The sequence below is a fragment of the Centroberyx gerrardi genome, chromosome 12 (assembly GCF_048128805.1).
Source record: "Centroberyx gerrardi isolate f3 chromosome 12, fCenGer3.hap1.cur.20231027, whole genome shotgun sequence".
Lineage (NCBI taxonomy): Eukaryota > Metazoa > Chordata > Actinopteri > Beryciformes > Berycidae > Centroberyx > Centroberyx gerrardi.
The window spans coordinates 13,150,032-13,173,083 of NC_136008.1; the positions used below are offsets into that span (position 1 = coordinate 13,150,032).

The 23,052-nt window shown below is 45.2% G+C and overlaps 1 protein-coding gene across 2 annotated transcripts in view; it reads right to left on the bottom strand.

Moving 5' to 3' along the window:
* The window catches only part of adamtsl4 (ADAMTS-like 4), a 30,503-nt gene continuing 7,451 nt past the window's right edge, over window positions 1-23,052 (bottom strand). The window contains exons 5-17 of one of the 2 annotated variants that reach the window (XM_078287357.1): window positions 15,995-16,097; window positions 9,210-9,349; window positions 8,489-8,693; window positions 7,800-7,984; window positions 6,801-6,981; window positions 5,869-6,021; window positions 5,502-5,631; window positions 4,692-4,896; window positions 3,970-4,143; window positions 3,695-3,874; window positions 2,969-3,148; window positions 2,588-2,735; window positions 1-2,494 (exon numbers count right to left, since the gene is read on the bottom strand). In XM_078287357.1, the coding sequence (XP_078143483.1) occupies window positions 2,364-2,494; window positions 2,588-2,735; window positions 2,969-3,148; window positions 3,695-3,874; window positions 3,970-4,143; window positions 4,692-4,896; window positions 5,502-5,631; window positions 5,869-6,021; window positions 6,801-6,981; window positions 7,800-7,984; window positions 8,489-8,693; window positions 9,210-9,349; window positions 15,995-16,097 (2,115 nt within the window). In that variant the 3' untranslated portion in view covers window positions 1-2,363. Of the gene's footprint in view, window positions 2,495-2,587; window positions 2,736-2,968; window positions 3,149-3,694; window positions 3,875-3,969; window positions 4,144-4,691; window positions 4,897-5,501; window positions 5,632-5,868; window positions 6,127-6,800; window positions 6,982-7,799; window positions 7,985-8,488; window positions 8,694-9,209; window positions 9,350-15,994; window positions 16,098-23,052 lie in introns of both variants that reach the window. The other variant, XM_078287356.1, reaches the window with a different exon arrangement.

Here is a 23,052-nt window from a genome sequence, read left to right on the forward strand (position 1 = left end):
TATCAATTTTATTCGAAATGAAGCTTTGTGATAGCAATTTTCCCACACAGTTTTGCGCTTTTGCAAATAATAATAATAATAAAAAAAATCGTTCATTTATCAATAATAACAATCTCATAAACTCTGGTAAGTAGTAACAAAGGAGATTTGCTACAGCTTCTTTAAAGAGAAAATAAATTACATGTTCTTTTGATAATAGATAAATTACTATCCTTTTTCTGTTTTTATATAAAATGTCCTTTTTACTAAAAGCGATTAGAGACACAAGAATAACATTCAAAGCCACAATCACATCAGGCACACACACAAAACACACACACACACACACACACACACACACACACACACACACACACACACACACACATAAACATTCAAAATTCAAGAGTACAATAAAATCACTGATTTTCATGTCAAATGCAAAATATGAATAGTTACATGACAGTTAGATGTGAATAAATGCGGTTAACAGTCTACAACAACACATCTGATAATTCTACTCAGTTAAAAAAAACACATAAGGGCCTACATATGCTCAAAGAAATTATAGACATTAAAACATATCTGACAAATATACAGATTGCTCACCTTCGCACGCACAAGAGTGTGCGGGTGTGTGTGTTTATGTGTGGGAGTGTGTCTGACTGAGGAGAGAGAGAGAGAGAGAGAGAGAGAGCAAGAGAGAGAGAGAGAGAGAGAACTATGTCCTAAAATGAAGGCAGTAAGGTGAAGGCAGTAGGTCTTAAGTAGGTAGTAAGCACCATTTTGACCATTTCTAACTTGTAATACAACAAAAATGGCACATCCTCTGTGTGTGTGTGTGTGTATGTGTGTGTGTGTGTGTGTGTGTGTGTAAGAGAGAGAGAGAGATAGATAGAGAGAGAGTAATCACATGTGTAAAGCAGTGGTCAGGTCAGATGACATTGTGATTGCGTTTGATCCAAATCAATAAATCCAGATCATCTGCAATCTTATTAAAGAAACTATTGTAAGAAAGCAGCTTTCTCAGTCTCTGTCAGAGTTTAGAGAGTCATGACTGATGGCCACTGACCGACCAAAGAAATGGAGCAGATTCTTCCATCAGGGTCAGTCATTCTGGTTTCACCTGCACTGATAGGAGAGATTCATCATATTCTAAAAGGCAGGTGATGATGGATGCATAAAGAGGAGATAAGGAGACAAGGAAACAGGGAGGACATAAGGCTTTTTTGTTTTGCTTTGTTTTGTCTTTCACCACAGTGCTGTTGTCATGGCGCTGTGGTCATCAAGATGCAAATTCAGGTCAGTCTTCTATACTTGTGCACCATCAACTTCACTTGAGACAATCATTTTCTACAAATGACGTCTGTTCTTTACTGAGTAGTAACTAATAAATTGAAGTAAAAGTTCTATTATTGTAAAAACTGTAACTATGAATCCTCACACCTTAGCTGTGAATTTTCACACAACTCCCACAATCCTCTTCACACATTCACAAAGAGCTATATGAACGCGCCGCGGGACTGTACAGAGTCTGCACTTGTTTAACGTCCCATGTCAGATTTCAGGCCGTCCTCTTTGTTTGGAAAGAATCTCTCTGCCTTCCTGCTCAGATTATATTTGGTCACTTACTGCCGTGGTTACCCCATTGCTTTGGTTCATCTGTCCAAATATTCATCTGAACAATAAGAGGACACTTGAGGAAATATTTTTGGCAAACAGTACAGACACATAATATGTAAAGGAAATCCTTCTAGCTTAGTTGGGGTAGCCACTGTAGCTCAATGGGAGACATCCGCAGTGTACTGAAACGCTTTGTCCCAGTAGATCCTCAGCACATAGTACTACAGTATACACATTTTATCTAGCACACATGGTAATTGTTTGTCCAACACTTCTTTTTATAATTAGTGGTATGCAGAGTTGGAGGAATCTTTAAAATGCTAGTATGGCTGCTGAAACACAGCTGTGTCTTCAGTGAGCACCTTCCATTATAATCTCTCAGCCTGAAATGGGCCTCCTAGAGTGGAAATCACAGTGAACGCACCATTCAGCCCAGTATGATACATTATGAGCCTGTGGAAGCTAATACACAAGCTAACAGACAAGTAGATGGAAGCAAGACCAATGGAATATGTGATTCTACGTGACAGTATAACATTAAATTGTATGCAAGAAGTCGGGGAAAAGACTTGCCGCTTTCACAGTGTTTACCTGAACAATCAGGAGAATATGGCTAAATGTTTTCTGAATGGCACGCCTTCACAGGTATTACATCCACTCTGGGCCGTCCATTTCTACAGACTAGTCGTTTCTGTGGTGATCAGCACTTTGACACCTAATCCCTGACCCCTGGCAAACCTCGGCGGACCGTGATTGGCCGGTCAGTGCCTCTTGGCCCGCTGGGCGCTTTGGGTGCACGAGGCGCAGCAGGCGGTCTTGTAGTAGGAGTAGACACACAGCCTGGCCTGCACCACCATCACACAGTTATGACGTCTGTCCCTGCAGTTTTCATCTGTGGAAAGAGAGGAGGAGGAGAGAGGTTAGTGGAGAGAGAGAGACACACAAACACAAACACATACACACTCACATCAACACACACACCAACCTGAGACTTGCGGACTGCAGGGTATTGTGTTGCAGATTTGCTCCACTTCAGGTCTAGTGGTGGAATCACATTCTTGGCTGTGATGTTTGTCCGGCGTCAGACACCGTACCTCCCTCATCTGCAGGCCCTTTCCACAAGAACGAGAGCACTGAGAGAAAAAGAGAGAGAGAGTGTAAATATATGGATACAAATTCAATTCAACATTACTGTCATTTGATTGTGTGAATGCCCTCAAGAGGAAAACACTCGTCCGATACATTTCCTCCATCTGTCTTGACCTTTCCATTCATACAGTTGATCTTTTGCTCATTCTATCCAATCATTCCTATTTCTCTGATATCCTCAGATGTGACACCCCCCCCCCCCCCCCTAGTCTCTCACCGCACTCCATTCTGTAGTGAACCACTGAGGCTGACACTCTCCCATCTCACACTCCTGCACCGCGGCGGGCTTGTCCAGATGAGCACACTTGCCGGCCGGTACGATGGTAAAATCGTTCCCCATCTTCTGGACACAGATGATGTCTCGTCGCTGAGTTCCATTCCCACACGGAACATTACACTGCAAACAGAAAGAAAATGAGTCATATGTCTCAGAAATGTTGTAATAGTTATTGAAGCAGTTTAGAGTTTATTTTTGTGCAAATATAAAAAAAATGATAAAACACAAATACAGTAGGAAAGAAAAAAATTGCAGATTGCGTAGGCGGGATGAAAAAAAACATATAAAAATAATCCAAAAACATCTCACTTCAAAATGTACAAACAAAAATAAAGAAGACAAATAAAACATAAGGTGACAAACAGAAAACTAAGATGAAAAACAAAACACAGCTGACAAAAACAGAAGATGGCAAGAAAATACTCTTTTTTTAACTTACTATGCGTCAATAAAAAAATTCAGTATGTAGAAGCTGAAAAAAAATCCCAAAGCATAAGAGAAAAAGAAAAAAACAAGATCAAAACAAAAGTACATTTTAAATTTACTATGCAGCAGTACAAACACATCAAAATTACATCAGTCAGAAATCCTTCCATCCTTCCAATCTAATTTTCCTCCACCTATATCATACTTCCACTCCACCCTTATTCCTTTGCTCCATCCTACCTCTGTCCAGGGGCTGCTGTACCATATGGTTGTGGGCACACAGGGGCCCCCGTTGCAGGCCTTCATCTCTGCTGGTTTGTCCCCCAGACAGTCTCCCCCTCCTCCTCCCTCTCTGCCCCTTCCCCGGGTCAGACACACCACCTCCCTCCTCTGCACCCCGGGGCCACACTGCGCCGAACACTGAGGGACACACACGGAACGGGAGAGCATGTTGAGGGTTACTGTAATGTACATGTTTGTTTCTGTGTGTTTGTGTGTGCATGTGTGTCACTCACAGTATTGGACCAGTCGGTGAAGTACCAGTTGGTGACGCAGGGCCCCATGTTGCACTCCTCACTTCCTTGTGGGCGGATCCTGGAGTTGCACTCCTTGTCGTTCACCACGTTGCCGTGGTCACTGACACAGCGCACACTCCGAATCCTGTTCCCTAATCCACAGTCCACCGAGCACTGTGACAGAGTGGGAGAGAGAGCGACACAGAGAGAGAGAGAGAGAGAGAGAGAGAGAGAGACAGAGAGAGACAGAGAGAGAGAGGCAGAAAAAGAGAGAAAAAAGAAAAGAAAGAAAGAGGTAAAGAGAAAGGCAGGGAGTCAAATTGAGTGATCCAAATTAAGCACCATACCCAATGTAAAAGCAAATTCATGCACACAAACACACACACTCTCTCTCTCTCTCTCTTTCTCTCTCTCTCTGTATTCAATTCAATGAGCTTTTATTGGCATGAAATACATGTGTACATATTGCCAACAACAAATACAACAATTATACATAGAATAATTATGAATTACTGCAATACATACACAAATGTAAATCATTTTGAACTAAAAGTGTCCGTCTTATATAAAAAAAACCCCAATGAACTTGGATATTCTCTCTCTCTGTGTCTATGTTTGCAGATACAGTACATGTACACACACACACCCACACTCGTGGCCATGTACGCAGACACAGGCACGCATACAATTCTGCACACACAGACTGGTGCTGTCGGACTGACCGTGCTCCAGTCGGCGCCGACCTCCCAGTGGGAGCAGAGGCGGAGCTGGCAGGCCTGGGTGGACTCTGGCGGGGTGAGGCTGGCGCAGCGCTGGGGGTGGACCATGGTGGAGCGGTTCCCGAAACTCTGTCTGCACTGGAGCTGCCGCTGCTGCAGCCCCGGGCCGCACGACACACTGCACTCTGACCACGCACTGGCCTCCCAGCTAACAGACACACACACAGAGAGAGAGAGAGAGAGAGAGAGAGAGAGAGAGAGAGAGAGAGAGAGAGAGAGAGAGAGAGAGAGAGGTTAAAGTTGTTTTTCACTGGGAAATCACACAAGGACACATGCTTTCAGACGTAGAACTATCGAAATAACATTTAATATTTTTGCCATTGCTGAAGTTAAAGTTCCTGTATGCAAGGAAATCGCTGCATCCATGCATGCTGTCTTCCACACTGCTGATAGCTACTGTATGCGCTTTGGTTAAAGAACACAATTAAATATTCCACATTAGACATAATGTAGTTTTATAGTGGCAAAACATAAAATCAATAGAAACAACCTAGCTACAATTTTTGAGTTACTCATTCCATTTTACCTGAGAAATGTTACATGGACCTCTATGTAGTGAGTTACCAATAGAGTCAATTAAACCTTATATAGATTCAACAATGCTTCCATTGGAAAATCAGATGATTTTTTCACTCCCTGAAATGTTTTTTGAAATGAAAGGTTTTCCTCCAACAGCAACAATATATAATATCTATATCTCTCTCTATGTAATGTTTCTATACAGCATGGCAATTCTGCGTCACATTTGCTCACAATGGTGGGCAGGGGTGTGTGTTACACGGCTCTTCCTCGGGTACGGGTTTGGCTGCAGAGTCACACTTCCTGTCTGGGACTTCCTGGTCCGTGTGGCGGTTAATGCACAGAATCACCCTGTACTGAGAACCTACAGAGAGAGAGAGAGACAGAGGGATAGATATATGGAAGGAGAGAGTGAGACAGAAAGCGAGAAACGTCATCCTCTTACTTCAGGTCCATGGTGTTGCACCTAAACCCAACAACCACAAGAGGGAGACATCACGTCATATAAAGTAAGAGTAAATAACATTTAACAGTACACAGAAATTAATTTAAGAAAAGTGACACACAAAGAAAGTTGTACTAGACACATCAGAAACCTGACCTTTGCCACAGGATACAGAACACTCGGTGAGCCCGCCTCTCCTCCACACAAACGGCGGCTGAGTGTCGGGTGGCAGGTCGGTGCGAGGGGGGATCCGGGCGTTCCTGTTGGGCGCGGAGCTGCGAGGACGTGACCGCTCGGGTGTCCATCGGTCTGAGGAGGACGAGGAAGAGGCAGAAGAGGAGGAGGAAGAGGGGAAAGAAGGGGCTGAAATAGGCGGAGCAGGAACAGGCTCTTCCACGGACACAGTGAGAGGACCTGAGAGGGAGGGAAAGACAGATAGAGAGGTAAGGAAAGAAAAAGACGGGACAGGAATGGTGGAGTAGGGCAGAAGAGCCGAGAGAAAAGAGATTAGAAAACAGAAATGAGGGGAAAGGAGCAACAAAGGTCAAAGAAAGAGGAAAAACAGATACGAATGTTGAAATATTGAGAGACAGAAAGTGTGAGGAAGGTAGTGAGTCAGTGGCTAATGATGTCATGATGAGGTCAGGGTCTCATGACAGCGAACATGTTGACCAGATACCCTCCCATCTAGATACACACACACACACACACACACGCTGGAACCCCTCCCACTCGACCCATAACCACACCCCTCCCCAATCCATAAACACGTCAGTCATTCTCTCTCGCAATCTGGGTTGGATTAGTGTTGCCTGTGTACTTTAGACATAATGAATTTCGACATCTTCTGTTTGATTTAGTGTTCAATTCTGCCACTGACAAGATTCAACCATGTATTGTACATATGTGTATCATGAATATCAAGCACCCCGCCTGTGTGTGAGGCAGGCTACTGTAGGGACTGTGCAGACCGTGCAGACCGTTCTGATTCTGATTCTGAAAACAGAGCCGACCCCAGGACACTATTCTCAAAGAAGTTTGCCAAATAAAAGAGGGAGAAGCAGAGAGGTGGAGAGCGTTGGACTCACTGGCACTGCGAAGCGGCGCCCTCGCTGCGTCTCTTTCCCTCTGCCTCTCCCTCGCCGCCTCCCTCTCTCTCGGCCTCTCCCTCGCTGCCTCCCTCTCCTTCGGCCTCTCCCTCTCTCTCTCCTTCTCCACAGGGATGTAGAACTCATAGTCGATGCCGGGGTTCTGCCGGTGGAAAATGATCTGTGGGGCAAAACAGAGGGAGAGATGGAAAAACAGACAGAGTTAGAAGTGAAAAGCGGGAGGTGACGAGAAACACTCAACAACACAGTACACAAATGTAATGCGATACTTCACTGATCCCCGTGGAGAGATTCGCTTTTCTCTTGCCCCCCACCAAAGGGAGGTCAGAGGTCAGGGGTCGGAGCTGGCAGGGATTCAGTGTCTTGCTCAAGCACTCTTCAGCACTCCTCAGCCCATGTTACAAGACTTTAAACAGTCAAGGTCATCTAAACTTAATCAGCAGGAGCGAAGTGGCAACAACATTTTCATCTGCTATTTTTATATCCTATTTCTATATCACCTTAAGCCTTAATAAATGTAAGTGATTCCACAGAGATCAAACCCTGGGTTTGGTGGGAGGCCTGCTATCTTTACCCCCTCCTGCCCCGCAGTCAGCGGTCAGAAAGCTCCGGATGACTCCCGTTCTTTAATAAGATCTTAGCCTGAGGTTAGTGTTGTTATTATTAATCCCTGGCGAGCCTCATGAAGCTCAAGCCAAGCCTTCATATAGCTGGCTTTAACCCAGCATAATGCTGAAATAATGCCGCCTATCTTACGGATCTCGACACAGTCCAGGAGAGCATAGCCTTGGGCTTAGGACAATGTTATGGAGATGTCAAATATGTATATATGGGTGTGTATGTGTATACGGGTGTGTATGTATGTGTGTGTGTGTATGTGTGTGATTGTTATCATTACCCTGATTTTGCCGTGCCCTGGTTTGTGTTTGCTTAAAAGATTAAGATGTACTGTATGCCTTCCTGCGTTCTAGCACTCACATATAGCTGCAGCTGTGCGGTGGTGGGTCCTGGAGCAACGAGGGACTCTCCCTTCTCCTCCTGCCCCTCGGCCTGTGCTCTCGGTCGGGTGTAGGTGAAGGTAGTCCCCCCCGCCTGGTACTCCCCTGGAGGGTCCACGGCCCAACGCCCGTTCACCACCGACACCCCTGTGCCACTCCTCATGACTGGGGGGAGGGGGAAGGGGGGGGAAGGGGGGGGCAGAGGGGTAGACGGGATGATGGAGGAAGGGAGGGTTAAGCTTTCTTTTCTTATTTTGACTCTTGTTTAGTCTACACAGCGGTAAATTCTTAGGAAACCCCCATAAACTCAAACACACCCCCAGACAGACAAACACAGACAGTGGAGTGCTGTCTCATTACCAAATAGGGGGCAGGCAAACACACACACACACACACACACACACACACACTTCACTGGTTCCCTACAAGCTCTAACAATACTAGCTTTATCTGCCCTGAGTCTGCTAGGCCACAGAATTTACAGGCCCAGTTCAAGCCAGCACACACACACTTGTGGGCCAAATCTCATTCCCAAATTTGCGATTCCCTCGCCAACACCTCACTTATACTGTAGCTGAAGCCAGTAATTATCCAAGAGATCTGAAACTGCGTGTGTGTGTGTGTGTGTGTGTGTGTGTGTGTGTGTGTGAATGTATTTGTACATCTCACCAAGGTAGTTGGGGCTGGCTCGTCTCTCAGTGATGTTGATGAAGGTAGCTCCGGGGGGGATGTCCAGGATCTTGTGGTAACCAAGGGGAACCGTGGCATTTTGGAAGCTTCCCGTCACCTTGCGACAAGAGCTGTCCCTCCCACCACACACCCCACACCTGTCAATCACGGAGCTGGAGCCCAATACCCCGTCACAACCCTCCGTCTGGGAGAAGAAGAAGGTGAAAAGATGTGATTGATGGGTGAGACAATGGAAACAGGGGGAAGAGGGGGTTGGGGGACGAGGGAGAAGCGGGAGTAGGGGTGGGGACAGAACGGAGAATAGCTATTTCACTGTTGTTGACATTTCACATTCATTGCCAGTGTTTATTTCACTGTTGTTTGTGTAAAATACTTTGGTAACTGCTGCAGGCCGAACTCCTGCCAGAAAAAAAAAGGGCGGAATGAGAGAGAATCGGAGACAGGGTGAGAGCGCGAATGAAAGAGAGAGAAAGAAAGAGGGAAAGAAACAGAGAGAAGAGGCCCAGAGTAGGGGATTAAAAAAAAGATTGGAGACACTCTGAATCTGAATGCCAGGCTTAAATCAGACTCCAGACGCAGGTTCTGGACTATGTCATCCCCAGCTAGACAGGAGAGACCTGGGCTTAGACACCTGTGGCAAAACCCTCTCTCACACAAATACACACACAAACATGCACACACCGAATTCAAATTCACTTACCAGGCATCGTCCTTCCACACACACATCGTTGGTACTGATGTTGACGCAGGGGGTTCCATCTCTCACGCGCTCTGCCTGGCGGAAGTAGAAACGATAGCCAGCAGGTCTGCAGGTCAGCTCGCACTGCTTCTCTGGACCCACTGCAACACAGGTAAAGAGAATGGTGGGGGGGGGGTTACATATACGCAAATACACACACATACTATAGATACATATTTGCACATGAAGCTACACACCCATTGTTTTGCATAAACACCTGTCCAAGTTTTTCCTTCTTGCGATACGTGTGCGAGAGTGTATATTATGAGTGCTCCTGCAAAGTGTATGTTTGTCTGTTGCATGTGTGTGTGTGACCGTGTGCTCTTGTATGAGTGTGTGTGTGTGTGTGTGTTGTCTGTGTGTGTGTGTCTGGCGAGGAGAAGAAGCAGCTGGGCAATGAGCTTCTTTCCATGTGTTCAGGAAACCGAGGCCAGACCATATAACCCCTGACTGTCAGACGGAGGGAGAGTGATTACCTATTTCCCCCCCAACTGCTCCCTTCTTAGAGCGCACTGGTGCACCTTTCCCAGGAGATATAAACACAGAGGATAGGTGTAAACATAAACCACAGAAAGGTTAGATTTATGAGAGGAGCACAACGGGTGCACACCGCGGGGAGAAGTGCAGAGGGAGAGACAGCGCGGAGGGGACGGATCAGAAAAAGCGAGGGCTGCTTTGAGGTAAGAGAGGAAATGAAAGTCGTTCAGCGCTCGGAGGACAGGCAGATGAATAGACGAACGGAGAATGCAGAGAATCTCGCAGGGGAATAGGGGAGGGGTACGAGCGAAGGAGAGGATGTGAGGAGAGAGTGTCTATGCTGTGCTTAACAGAGTTTAACAGAGCCCGACAGAGAGAGAGAGAGAGGGAGAGAGAGAGAGAGAGAGAGAGAGGGAGAGATGAGTGAGTGATAAAGGCAGCGAAGGACAGTGAGTGGCTCCTCTGTTCGTCATTCTCTTTGATGTGAGCGAATGGGGGTGATGCAGGGGTTAAAGCCCTGGGGTAGAGAGGGTGCATGTAGGGCTGTGTGTGTGTGTGTGTGTGTGTGTGTGTGTGCAACAGGGCAATAGATATGAGCTCATAGCATGAGTAGGGGGCCATAGATTTTGTTGTGGTTCTGAGGGAGGAGCTTCTGTCAGTGGGGATTCAAGGGTTAAAAGGACAAATTCTGGGCTTCTGAAACTGCGACTTCCCACTGTGGTATCGTATTTCTCCACCAAATCAATTAGCACCGTGCCCATTGGTGAGATCTATATTCATATGAACAGGGCCAGCATGACACCTAAGAGTGGTCAGAAACTTCCCCAAATTCTTCCCAAAATCCTATATATCTTTTTGTGATACATTTTTCTTTTTGATGTTTGAAAGTAATTAAACAGTGGTATTACATCAATGCCACTGCGAATACATAGAAAATTAAGGACAGCAATTATTTACATAAACATACTGTGTTTGATGTTCAACACTAGATATTTTTGATTTTACATAGGGCACTTGGCCAAGACAGGATAGTATATTCCTTTGTAACATGCATCCTTGCCACAAAGCTCCATATTAATTATATCAAGATAAATGTTAATTCATCTCGTGAGTGTATGTGGTGGTTTCAGGCACAATACAAGCATTTTCTCAGCCTAGATATCCATCTAGACAGAGAAAGGAGTTGGGATGAGTTTTACGAGTGAGCTTTTATGGGGTGAGGTTGGTCCTGTGAATGAAAGTGTATCAGTTGATGACTGGGTTTTTTGATGCAACAACTACAGATTCCCATATTCTTTCTCAATTCTCAGCAAGTAACCCAAAGTCCCATACCCCGTTCCATGTGAAGAGGTTTACACCAGATAGTTGAGAACAAAGAGTAAAGGTCAGATGCCAGACCCCTGGTTTGACCTTGTGTGTCCAAGAGAGAGTGCAGAAAGTGTGTAGTATGTGGTGAACTCCAAGGTACACCATGAACTTTCACGTCATTAAAAGAGCGAATGCCATGGTCATAAACGCATTTGTCAGCCCATGCTGGGAATGAAAAAGGAAAACCTCCGGAGAGAAGAAAGTGATTATGTAAAATTGGACCATTAAGATGCCATTTTATGCTGGTTTCCATTTCTGCAGCACACCACACAAACAGAAAGAAGAATCCAACAGAGCCCAAATGAAGCTTGGAGCGTTTAAGAGGGAGGGCAGAGTAAACCAAAGCTGTGGAAAGGCTAAGCTTACTTCAGTGGGTTTCCAAGATAAATCAGCTTCAGGGTTGAGCCATGTTGAGAGCGGGCTCAACTCAATGACAGAACATAAGTTTGGCATTAGGAGGCCATTTGCAGTTTTCTGCCCTTTCATGGTGGACATCCTGACCCGTGATTGTTCACCTCCCTAAATAAATTTGGATACTAAGGAGTACACTACCATATACCACTAATTAGAGGGAGGTGGCAGAAGTGTTGTAGAGGTGAGGAAATTTACTCAGGCTGGATGTCCATCTTTACAATTGAAAAACTTGACTTAGACTTAAACAGGTAAAAATGTTGACTCCAATATATTAGGTTGTTTGACAACGGGAATATGAGAGGGCAACGTGCCAGGGAGCAGAGACAGATTCAGTGGTAATACAGCTAAATTATTCCAATTTATTTTATAGCCAGAAAAAGAACTGAATTCTGGCAATGTTTCTAAAATATGAGGAATGGAGGTAGTTGACATACAATTGCATTGCATTGACATACAATTATATGTCATCAGCATATAGGGAAACAAAGTGTCTCATGCCATTGAAAGCAATAGGGGGAATGAAAGTGTGTCTGATTTTCTGAGTAAGGAGCTCAAGTGAGACGGCAAACAGAAAGGGACTAAAATAATGTAAGACCAAAGCCCTGTCCATGTAGGGAACATTTTCCTGAAATCCATCAGCATTTCAAAAACACAACATGATTCTACACCCAGACTCATAACTATTTTCGTAAGGTCTTAAGATGACTCATACCTTCAGTAGTAACCCATAATGTGCTTTACTTTCATGCCATCTTTTTATTAGAGAAGGACTCTGTGTTTTCAAAAGCTGGATGTCATTTTGGAATGAAACTTTACAAATGTACTTCTGCTGAGAAAAACATTTATACTAATAAGTAAACATATCAATTAATTTTAATGATTTTGAATAACTGTAATGGGTGTTGTGTTTGAGAAAACTATGAGTCACTGTCCATCAGTGTCATCCAAACAAGCCAACTCTATTCTTCAGTGCTACTCTCTCCAAACTTGTTTGCTGTCATTCTTTCGCCACTGCCTGATAGAGCTGGAGACAGAGAGAGAGAGAGAGAGAGAGAGAGAGAGAGGGAGGGAGGGAGAGAGGGAGGGAGGGAGGGAGGGAGGGAGAGAGGGAGAGAGGGAGAGAGAGAGGCAGTGTTCCCACCCTCTCCCTTCCCACTCTTGTTCTCCCTTTCCGTCTGTCATAGTTATCTTTGAGAGATTAGAATGGAGACAGTGACAGAAAGAGAGGGGGAGCTAAAAATGGGAAATGTGTTGCCACTCATTCTCTCTCTCTCCCTCTCTCTCTCTAAATTCTATGTATTCTTCCGTCTAATCTCCCTCGTTCTCCATCTCCTCTTCTTGCGCCCTGAAGTCATCCTCTAGCACTCTCCAACTCTTAATCACCGTTGATCTTGCTCCCTAATTTGGTCTTTATCTTTCTTTTTGTCTCTGCCCACAACAACCTTCCCTCCGCTCTGCTTCTCTGTTTCTATTTCTCTCTTTGTCTGTATCCCTGGGCTCTCTTTCTCTTCCACTCTCTCTCTCTGTCCCTCTCTCTCTCTGAGCTTAGTGTTCAGACAGTGGAATATATGTTGTCTAAATATACTTCCCCACTATCTCTCCATCTAAACAAACTCCAACAGAGAGAGAGAAAGAGAGAGGGAGCGGGACAGGAAGAGGGGAGGAAGGGTGTGCAGAGAGGGGATGAGGCCTGAAAAAAAAGAGAATATTGAAGTAAAACAACACCTGCACGCTGTGTGCTTACCAAACTACAGAGGTATTACAATTCAAAGCTAGGCTTGGATGTTGTGGTTTCAGCTGAGAGCGCACTAAACGGAATCAGGCCTATCACTGCTGCGGTTTGTTTCTGCCAGTGACAGCTTTAGTGTTTGAGCTTCCAGTTCCACACCATAGGCCACAACGCTTAGAAATACATACATTACATGGCCGTCACCTTGTACGCAATAAAATCAGACATCGCAGGTCGCTGAGTAGCGAGAACTGACTGCACAATTCAACATAAACACTCTGTAAACGGCAAATATATGGAAATATATGCAGCGCCGTACAGAGTGATAAACAAGCGACTGCAGCTGTAGAGAAATTATAAATACTGCACAGAAACACACATCCTCCACAACTGTACATAGCCTGCTGTGTGTTGATGGGAACCTCGATATGAGGGTTTGGGTTGTAGCCAATGGGACCAGTCAGATGTAAACAGTGTGACATAGTTTACTTAGCAGAGTGAATAAGAACCATCTCCTCTGCAGATCCAGTCTATCTGATCCAGCTGATGTCATCCGCCAATACTCTGCCACATATCTTCCGTCAGAGTCTTATCGCAGCACTCTATTAAATCACTCCAACTGCATAAACACCAATTGTAACTCCAATTTTGGTGAGTTTCAGTTTCACTTGTGGAAGGTTTACATGCTCCTCTACGGCTTGAACAAATTCTCCGACCTCTTGGCCGTATGACACCCTTTCAAAACCCATTGGATAATGTCAAAAATACATCGTCACCAAGCTAAAAGCAAGGCTGTTTTTCTTAGTCCCTGAAAACATTTCAGAGATACAAGGTTTTCGCCCGACAGTAAAAAAAATGTAACATACAGCATTTGGTTTGCTGCATTTATCCGAAGTGCCTTACAGTGCTATGAGTGCGTACATTTTTGGCATGTCTGGCTCCAGTGGGAATCAAACTGCTACCCTGGGCAGCGTTAGTACCCATGTAACTCACTGTCAGAGCTCTCTCTCTCTCTCTCTCTCTCTCTCTCTCTCTCTCTTCTCCCCTCTTCTCAGGGTATCTCAAGGACATGGCGGTTTAAATAACCCTAAGTGGAGGGGGCAAGGACACACAGTGGACAGAAAAATTTTAAGAGCAGCTCAATTCAGGATAAATACAGTAATCTCTCTTTCTCTCTCTCTGTCTCTCTCCCTCTCTCTCTCTCTCTCACACACAAACACACACAGATGGCGATGGTGGGTGAAAGGAAAGCCCCCGTGTGTTTATGCAGACAGTTTGTCTCCAGCCGATACCCTGGCCATGACTCCTGGTACAGATATACAACATCCATCACGTAGATCCGCCTCCATGATCCATCAACAATATTAACACAGCCGTTTACACTCTGATAAGCTTTAGTCAAGACACCCGGCTGCTTTCCCGTGTTCTCTTGGGCAAGGCAGGGACTCCACTACCAGCAGGACACCTGCCTCTGATCTCTCATACAGCCGATGTACTTGGGCGAGTGTTGCTGATCTAGTGTTTCTAGCTCTATGTTCTCACAGCGTGTCTGTTGGGAAACTGCAGCCAACTGATACAGTAATCACATGCAAGCGCAGAGACACACACACACACACACATTTCTCCATGGTATTCTCCCAGATCCGTCAAGCCATCCATCTATAGGCCTACTCACATGCATACACACTCACACACACACACACACACACACACACACACACACAGTCCAGTGACAAACTCTATTGATGTCATCTCACAGCTGTCTCTCTCTTCTCTTTCCCTCCTTCATTCCTTCTCTGCCTCCCTCTCTCTCTCTCTCACTCCCCAAATCCCCATGTTTATAATATTCTCTCTTTCTCTCTCAAATCCGCTCTTCCATTTCTCTCAAATTCCTCAAATCTCTGTTTACTGTTTTCTCTCTCTCTCTCTCTCTTTCTCTCTTTTCCCCTCCGGCTTTGGAAAACAAAGACAAATACACGCATTCTCCACTGCACTGAACTATTGTACACTTAACAAGAAAGCAAACAAATGCGCATGAGCACACATAGACACACACACACACACATGCAAAAATTAAGACACACACGCCACGTCCTCTCCTTCGCTCGCGCTGGTCATGTGACAAAGCACTTGCATCCCATCACCCCTCACCTCTCTCTCTCTGTCTCTCTCTCTCTTTCTCTCTCTCTCTTTCTCTGTGTCTTTATCTCACTCACTAGGAATCTGTGTGCTTAGTCAGAGCTGGGAGGAGAAGCTTGGCAGGAGAGAAGGGAGAATGGGAGATGTTGGACAAACGAGAGGAAAAAGAGGGAGAGTGTTTTGTGAAAAAGAATAAAGGCAGATTGAGTCCCAGTTGTTCTCTCTCTTCTCTCTCTCTCTGTCTGTCTATCTGTCTGTCTCTCCCTCTCTCTCTCTCTCTCAGTATACCACCCTCAATGCAACATCTAGGGTTGCTCCAATGAGAGAAGGGATTGTGGTGGGTTGGGCATGTTGTGGAGTCCTGCCAAGAGACCTTTACAATCACAGACACACACACAAATAAAACCACACACACACTAATCACAGAGTGACTTTAACACACCTAAACACACTCCATCGTCAAACACACATTAAATTACTGAAGCTTTCTCAATCCCCCCTACCATTTAATTCTCACTATAAGCCTATTATCACATTTAAGCATTGTGTACCTAAACTACTGCGTGTGAGTGTGTGTGTGTGTGTGTGTGTGTGTGTGTGTGTGTTGCACAGTCCTCACCCTCAGTGAAAGGTTCCCAGTTGTAGAGGCGACCCATGAACTCCTGGGCGTTAAAGGCTGCACACTGCTCTGCTCTGGAGTCCAGCACACCTCCTCCACACACCTGGAGGACAGAGAGAGAGGGAAAGAGAGAGAGAGAGAGAGAGAGAGAGGGAGATTATAGAGAGAGAGAGAGAGAGAGAGAGAGGGAGAGTTAGAGAGAGAGAGAGAGAGAGAGAGAAACCTCAAAAATTCAGTGCCACACATTGAACTAATATGAAATCACCCAGCTATTAAACTGATGGTTGTTTCTCTCCCAGTCCCCGGAGAGGTAAGGGTGTGGTGGACTGTTATGAGGGGAGGATGAGGAAAACAGCTAATAAAGAGAGGGAGAACAAACTTGAGATCATAGAGGTAAATGCAAACACGCATATCTGTACACACACACACACACACACACACACACACATATACACACATACGTACAGTCTCCATGCTGCTTTTGGCAGTGAGCGACGGTATTAGGAGCATATGGAAATAATAGATTTTTTGGAACCGTCCACACACATAAATCCACCATGGATTTCAGTCCATTACCACAGAATGTGAGTGACTCTGCGTGTGTGTGTGTATGTGTGTGTGTGTTTGTGCCCAACTTGTGCACGTTCAAGCTAGCTCCTTATGGACCAGTGCAGTGGAAACAGCTTTAGCATACCTACACTTAAATTACAGCTGAAATATTAGGCTGATGCGACTCTGCAGAAGTTCACCGTGCTGACTATAACTCAGTGAGTTTAGCCCCAGTCCTGTGGGACGCACACACACACACACACACACACACACACACACACACACACACACACCAATAACAGAGAGCGCACACCAGCTTCAGTTCCCCTCACAAACAAGCTAATGGTCTAACTGCTTGACACTGCTGACGAGGCTGTCAAAGAGGGGTCAGAGACAAACAAACACACACACACACACACACACACACACACACACACACAGAGCGTAATCAGGTATCATTACTTTGAGTGGCCACAGCCATCCTGGTCAATCACCCACTGAGTTTACGGCCCTCTAATATACGGCCGGTTCGGGTGCTAAAAACACACACACACACACACGCACACACACGCACGCAGGGCTCTCAAATTTCCTTGTGACTCCAATCTCTGTCAGTACCACATTCGTCTTCTCTTTCACTCCTCTCTTTCTTTTCATCAACGATTCGTTCCTCTTCTCTTCTTCTGGACTTCTCTCCAGTCGCACAGCTGTCACAAACAGCTGGAAAGTTCCAAGTCACTCATCTGGGGAATCTACAGCAAGGGAGTGCTCAGAGTTTACACACACACACATACACGCACACACACACACACGCACACATGCAGGCACACACACACACGCACAGGCACAGATTGCCAGTTCCCATGTGAACCACCCTCTATGACAGAGTGTAACTAACAAAACTGTCAAAGCAGGCACACATTGACACCGTCAGCAGGACTTGGTGAATTTCACACTTGCACTGTGGCTGCGTGTGTGAAGGAATGCGTGTGGCTATCATGTCACAAGGAACGCATAAGGATCATGTGTTGTTTCTATGGAGGGCGAAGTGTGAAATCAGCTCATGAAACTTTATGCGGTATAGTCCGCAACGGTTTCACACTGCTAAAACGGGCCTATTGTGTATTATTTATGGCTGATATGTTATGTTGGGTCTATATGAGAGTGTGCAGTATGTTTGGGCTACATCCACTGATATGTGAGTGTGTGTAGGTGCTGGACTGTCAAGGTACGCATGTGACCTTGATGTTTCCAAGCAACCGTGTAAATCTGTCCGGATGTGTGTGTGAAATGCGGTTAGTAATGGTTGTAAATATTTCTGCTTGACGTAAACACGGTGGGCCCCCACACTACAGCGGAAACAGTATGTTTCTGTGTATGTGTATCCGTGTATGCGTGTGTGCAAGATCGTAAAGACATAAACCGTAAACAATCAGTGAACACCCCTCCTACACAAACACACACGCACAGCGAGGGTGCGTGTGTGCAACAGTGGGATGCTACAAGAACTTCCATTAAAGGCAAAGAAGGACGGTAAACGAAAAGACACAGGAGGACGGGAGAATGAAAGAAAGAATGTGAGAAAAAGTGAAGTAAAAGTAAAGCGTGTGCGTTCATGCGTTAATGATTGTGCGAGCGGGACAGGCCGAGGGGATTCTCCTCCAAAAGAGTTTAGGGCTTTTACACGCCCTAAAACCTAAACAGGGGGAGGCTAATGGGCTGAATAGAGAAAAGGAGGGAGGGGAGGAGAAGTGAGAGAAATGTGAGAGAAAACAGGAGAAGAAGAAGCAAGTGTTCAGTGGTGTTTCATAGGCCGGAGAGAAGCTCTGTGTTATTGTAAGGACTGGTGGGTACGGTGTTGGCCCATTTACTATGTGGGTAGGGTTAGGGGTCTCCCCATAACCGCGGAGGGGAGTGTGTCTGAGCGTGAACAGAGGGAGAAGGGAGGGGTGGAGTGACAGGGGGAGGAGGGAGAGAGAAAGGGAGAGTGACAGTTATTGAATGGGCCGAGGACGGAGAGAAAGGAGGGCGATGGCTTTTACAGAGGCAAAATACTTAAAGAGGGGGCGATCGAGGGAGAGCAAGGGGGTGTGGGGCAGGAGAGCGAGAGAAAGGGAGCGAGGATGGGTCTGGGCCTGTGGCTGGAAGAGTAAATCAAAACACTATCTGGTAGTAAAGTGCAACATAAAAGCCTGCGCAATTCGACCCCAAAGCAATATTTGAAAACATAACAAAGTCGTAACATTTCACTTTACAATGGCATTCTGCCACTTCATTAACCTGTGTGTTGAGCAATGGAAATGTACTGGAAGCACATAATACTGGCAAAGTACTTAATATACTTACAATGGTATAGCATCACAACATAATTATACCCAATTACGTTTGTGAACTTTGTACTAACAATGTTGTGTTACATTCTTGCAGGTGGATTTTCTATTGACTACTTACAATACTTTTTCATAAGTTAACATACAATTTGATATGACTGAACAAGGCCACTATAACATAAAGTGTTACCAACAAAATCTATTTTACTTCCAAGAGTTAGGCTCACATCTGTGGAATCATGTTTAAGAAACCATCTGAAGAAGAGCAACTAAAAGCCACAGAGAGACTTGTTGATCGGCTAGTAAACATAAAAGAAGGATGGAAGACAAGCAAAAAGACGGAGAGACTGATTGTTACTGAGTGGTTAAATGACAGAGCGAAAGAGTGAAAGATGAATAGCAGCAGAGAGCAGGTGAAAGACAAGTGAATGCGGCTGGTGAAAGAAAGAGAGAGCCACTGTTTTTCTACGGGAGCCGTGAAAGTTATAGGTGTTTTACTACTAGGGAGGGGGGAGGAGAGGGGACAGAAAAGGTCTGTGTGCAATAAATAGGACTATGCAAGACCGTGGGGGGAAGGAACCGCCTGAGGGCTGTAGGCTTTGTTCTAGGTGCACACACACAAACACACTCACACACATGCCACACACACATGCCACATACACACAAACATGCGCAAGTCAAAGTCCTAATCACACATAACACTCCTGCGTGAAACACAAACACACAGACAGGACTAATGAGTTTGGAGTAGGAACAGATTATGCGGAGAGGGGGAACCTTTCGCCACAGCTGTGTTTCCGCAGGGAAAGCCCAGGTGACGCATCATCATCATGGTCCTAGATGCACAGTCATTCCCCCACGCAAGTCTGTGCCTGCACAGCTGGCCATACCGGCTCAATACCATACACACTAAGGCTGGCCGGTCATTCCTCAAGCATTACCGCAGCGTTACACAGACAAAACAACTGACCACTGATCCCTGCGGTCGTAAATCAATACAGTCCGCAATACTGCATGGCAGAACTAATTCCTCACTGTATGTGTGCACTAATATATGACATTTGACATAATAAGTGTGTGTGTGTATGTTTGCTCATGTACCTTGTTTGTCCTCAGTGATTAACATTCTCTGGCTAATCTTGTGACCGAGGTCGTGTGTCGGTGTTTTGCAGGGCGCCACCCAGCCCTCAGCCTTGACCCAGGGGAAGTCAGGAGTCCTTCAGAGGAAACCCTACTCATCCATCAACAACACTCGCTGACCGGGGGAGGCCCCTTGCTGGCCAGCGCGCAAAATGGATGCCCTGATACTTCGCTGTTGTCTCTCTCAGGGAGAAATTTGAGTTTGAGTTTCAGCACAGCTTAACTGTTTGAGGCAGAAGTTGTAAGGTTATATGGTTATATTAACGAAAAGAAAAGAAAAGAAAAATGCTGTATGAAATGAAAATGCTGTATGAAGAAATAAAAAGAAAACACTGTAACCACAAAGTCAATAAAGAAAGCCAGAACTTCATTCTAAGGCATCGAAAACGAGGAAATTTGCCCTCTTTGTCCACTTTACACATAACAGTTCTACAACCCCACACACTTGAACAAACCGTGACGAGCCTTATAGCCTTATAGCACAGTGATACTGAGAGACATGCCTTGCTCTTGATCTAACACATATTTTAATAACATTTGAATAACACATGAGATTGAGAGAGAAAGGGAGGGAGAGATAGAAAAATTACAGAAGGGGATAGAAAGTAAGAGAGCGGAACGGCAGAAAATGCAGAAGAGGATAAGGTCATGTGAAAAATGTATTTGAGTTCTGAGATTAATCTCAGAATTCCGAGAACAAAGTCAGAATTCTGAGTTTATTCTCAGAATCTCAGAATTTTGACTTTAATCTCAGAATTCTGACTTTATACTCAGAATTCTGATATTAATCTCAGAACTCTAATTTTTCACATGTGGCCCTAATTCTTCTCTGCACACAAAAGGATAAAAAGGAACAAAGAAAGATTAAAAAGGAAGTCAGACAGCACAGGAGGGAGAGTGAACTGGGGGTAAACGGGAGTAATTTAACAAGCGGCGGTGCCTGCTTTTGCGTTACAATACAGATCAGTTTGAGTCTATGTACATGAGTGTGTGTGTGTGTGTGTGTGTGTATGTGCATGCATGTGCTTGCGTCCCACTAATCAACACATCTGGGCCTGTTTGGCACTCACTTCATAAGAGCAATAAAAAAGTGTGGCAGGGTCCACAGAGAGAGCAATGCAGTCATTACAGCAGAGGAGTGAGGCTGTGTGCGATAGTAATAATAACACGTTTCCTATGCAGTGTGTAATCAACAACGCCTGTGTAATGACACAGTGATTAGATCATCTGACTTTCATTGCAGCGCCCTGGAGCGATGTTAGTCTGTCTGGTAGTTACAACATAAACTTTTCAGGCTTCAGGCACGGTAGCAAGATCAATGTTTTTTTGTGAATTATAGTATAGTAGTATGGTATGATATGATTTTTTCTGCATTATACTAGTTGGTATCAATCTTATTAGGTCATGTTGGGAATTGCTACCTACTTGCCTCATAGATCCACTTGCCTCTGATGTTGTGTTTAAAGCAAAGACTCACAAGTTGTTGTAGAGGCACGCACTGTTAGTGAGTCTGGGTAAATATTTACTCTCAAGTAGAGGATATGAGAGGGGTTAGGGAGAGAAGGAATGAGATGAGGATGAAAAACTAAGAGGCAGAGGACAGGTTGGAAAGGAGAAACAAAGAGGATGGTGTCTGATTTAAAGTGTCTTTCTACAAAATGTCTGTTTCAATTCGATGTCTCTCCTCTTTCTTTTTTCAGGCCGTTTCTTCTCGCATTCCACCTTTTCCTCCCCTCTCCCTCTGACAGAATAACTTCTCCTCTTATTACACTCTGTGCGCGCACATGCACGCACACACACACACACACACACACAAGCCCTCTCTCTCATTCTCTCTCTCTTACACACACACACAAACACTTTTCCATGAATCCCTCTCTTCCTCTGGCACAAACTTCCTCTTGTCTTCCTGAACTCTTTCTCTCTCCATCCTGATGTATCTGTTGCTACCGCTGACCTTTCCTACCTTTACTCCACTATGTACCTTCTTTCTCCTTCACTTATAGCGCTCTGTCCCACGATCACTCCATACACCTAACACTCATTCTCACCAGCATTCATCTCCATTTCTTTCTTACTCGCCTTGCACTCTGCCCACTCCTCCCCTCGCCCTTTCCCCTCTCCCTCCCACTACTGTGTGCAGATTTTCTAAAAACAGTACTTTCTTTCACTACTACTTAACTGCGTCACTTCCCTTCCTCCGCTCCCCTTATACATCCACCCCCAACAGACACACACACACACACACACACACACACTCACTCTTCCCCTCTGCCCTTTTAGCTTCCTCTGTCCCTCTCTTGGTTCCCCACTTGCTTCTACGCAACAGTGTAAACACACACACACCTCAGCCTATCACATTTGCGATGGGCCTCGGGCGCACACTGTTATGACAAACACACCTAATAGATAATAGGCTGTGTCATACTCACTCTGGCTCACTGCCTCAACCACACACAGACATACACATATATGCACAAGCCTGGACAAAGTCCCGCATTCATCAGCACTTTCAACCTTTTTCTTTTAAACGTCGATATGACTTAAAAAAATCTAAAAACTAAAATATGGACTTACACCAATGGTCTACTGCAGAAACAAACCCCGCTAATGCACTGGGTAATGTTGGGTAAATATGTAAGCCAATGAGTCAGGCTCAGCCATCACAGGACTGCTATTAGTGCTGTTGGCACACAGAGAGCATGCCTTCTGCCAACTACTAAATCTGTTTTAACATGGGGACTATCGCACACAGTCGAGCAGAGAGAGAGAGAAAGAGAGGGGGATGAAAGAGAACAAGACATGGAGAGACACTGCCAAATTGTCTAAAGAGGGAAAGAAGTCAAGGACCGAAGAGTGCCAACCTGGCCCCAAATTCAAGTGTCGACTTCCACTCCGAAAGTGCCAGTCTCTGTGTGTGTGTGTGTGTATGTGTGTTAGTGCACATGTATTTGTGTGTGTGTATGTGTCTGTCATGTATCCTTGTGTGCACTTGGTATTGGTTGGACCCATTCTTATCATCTCCTTCTATGCCCTCAG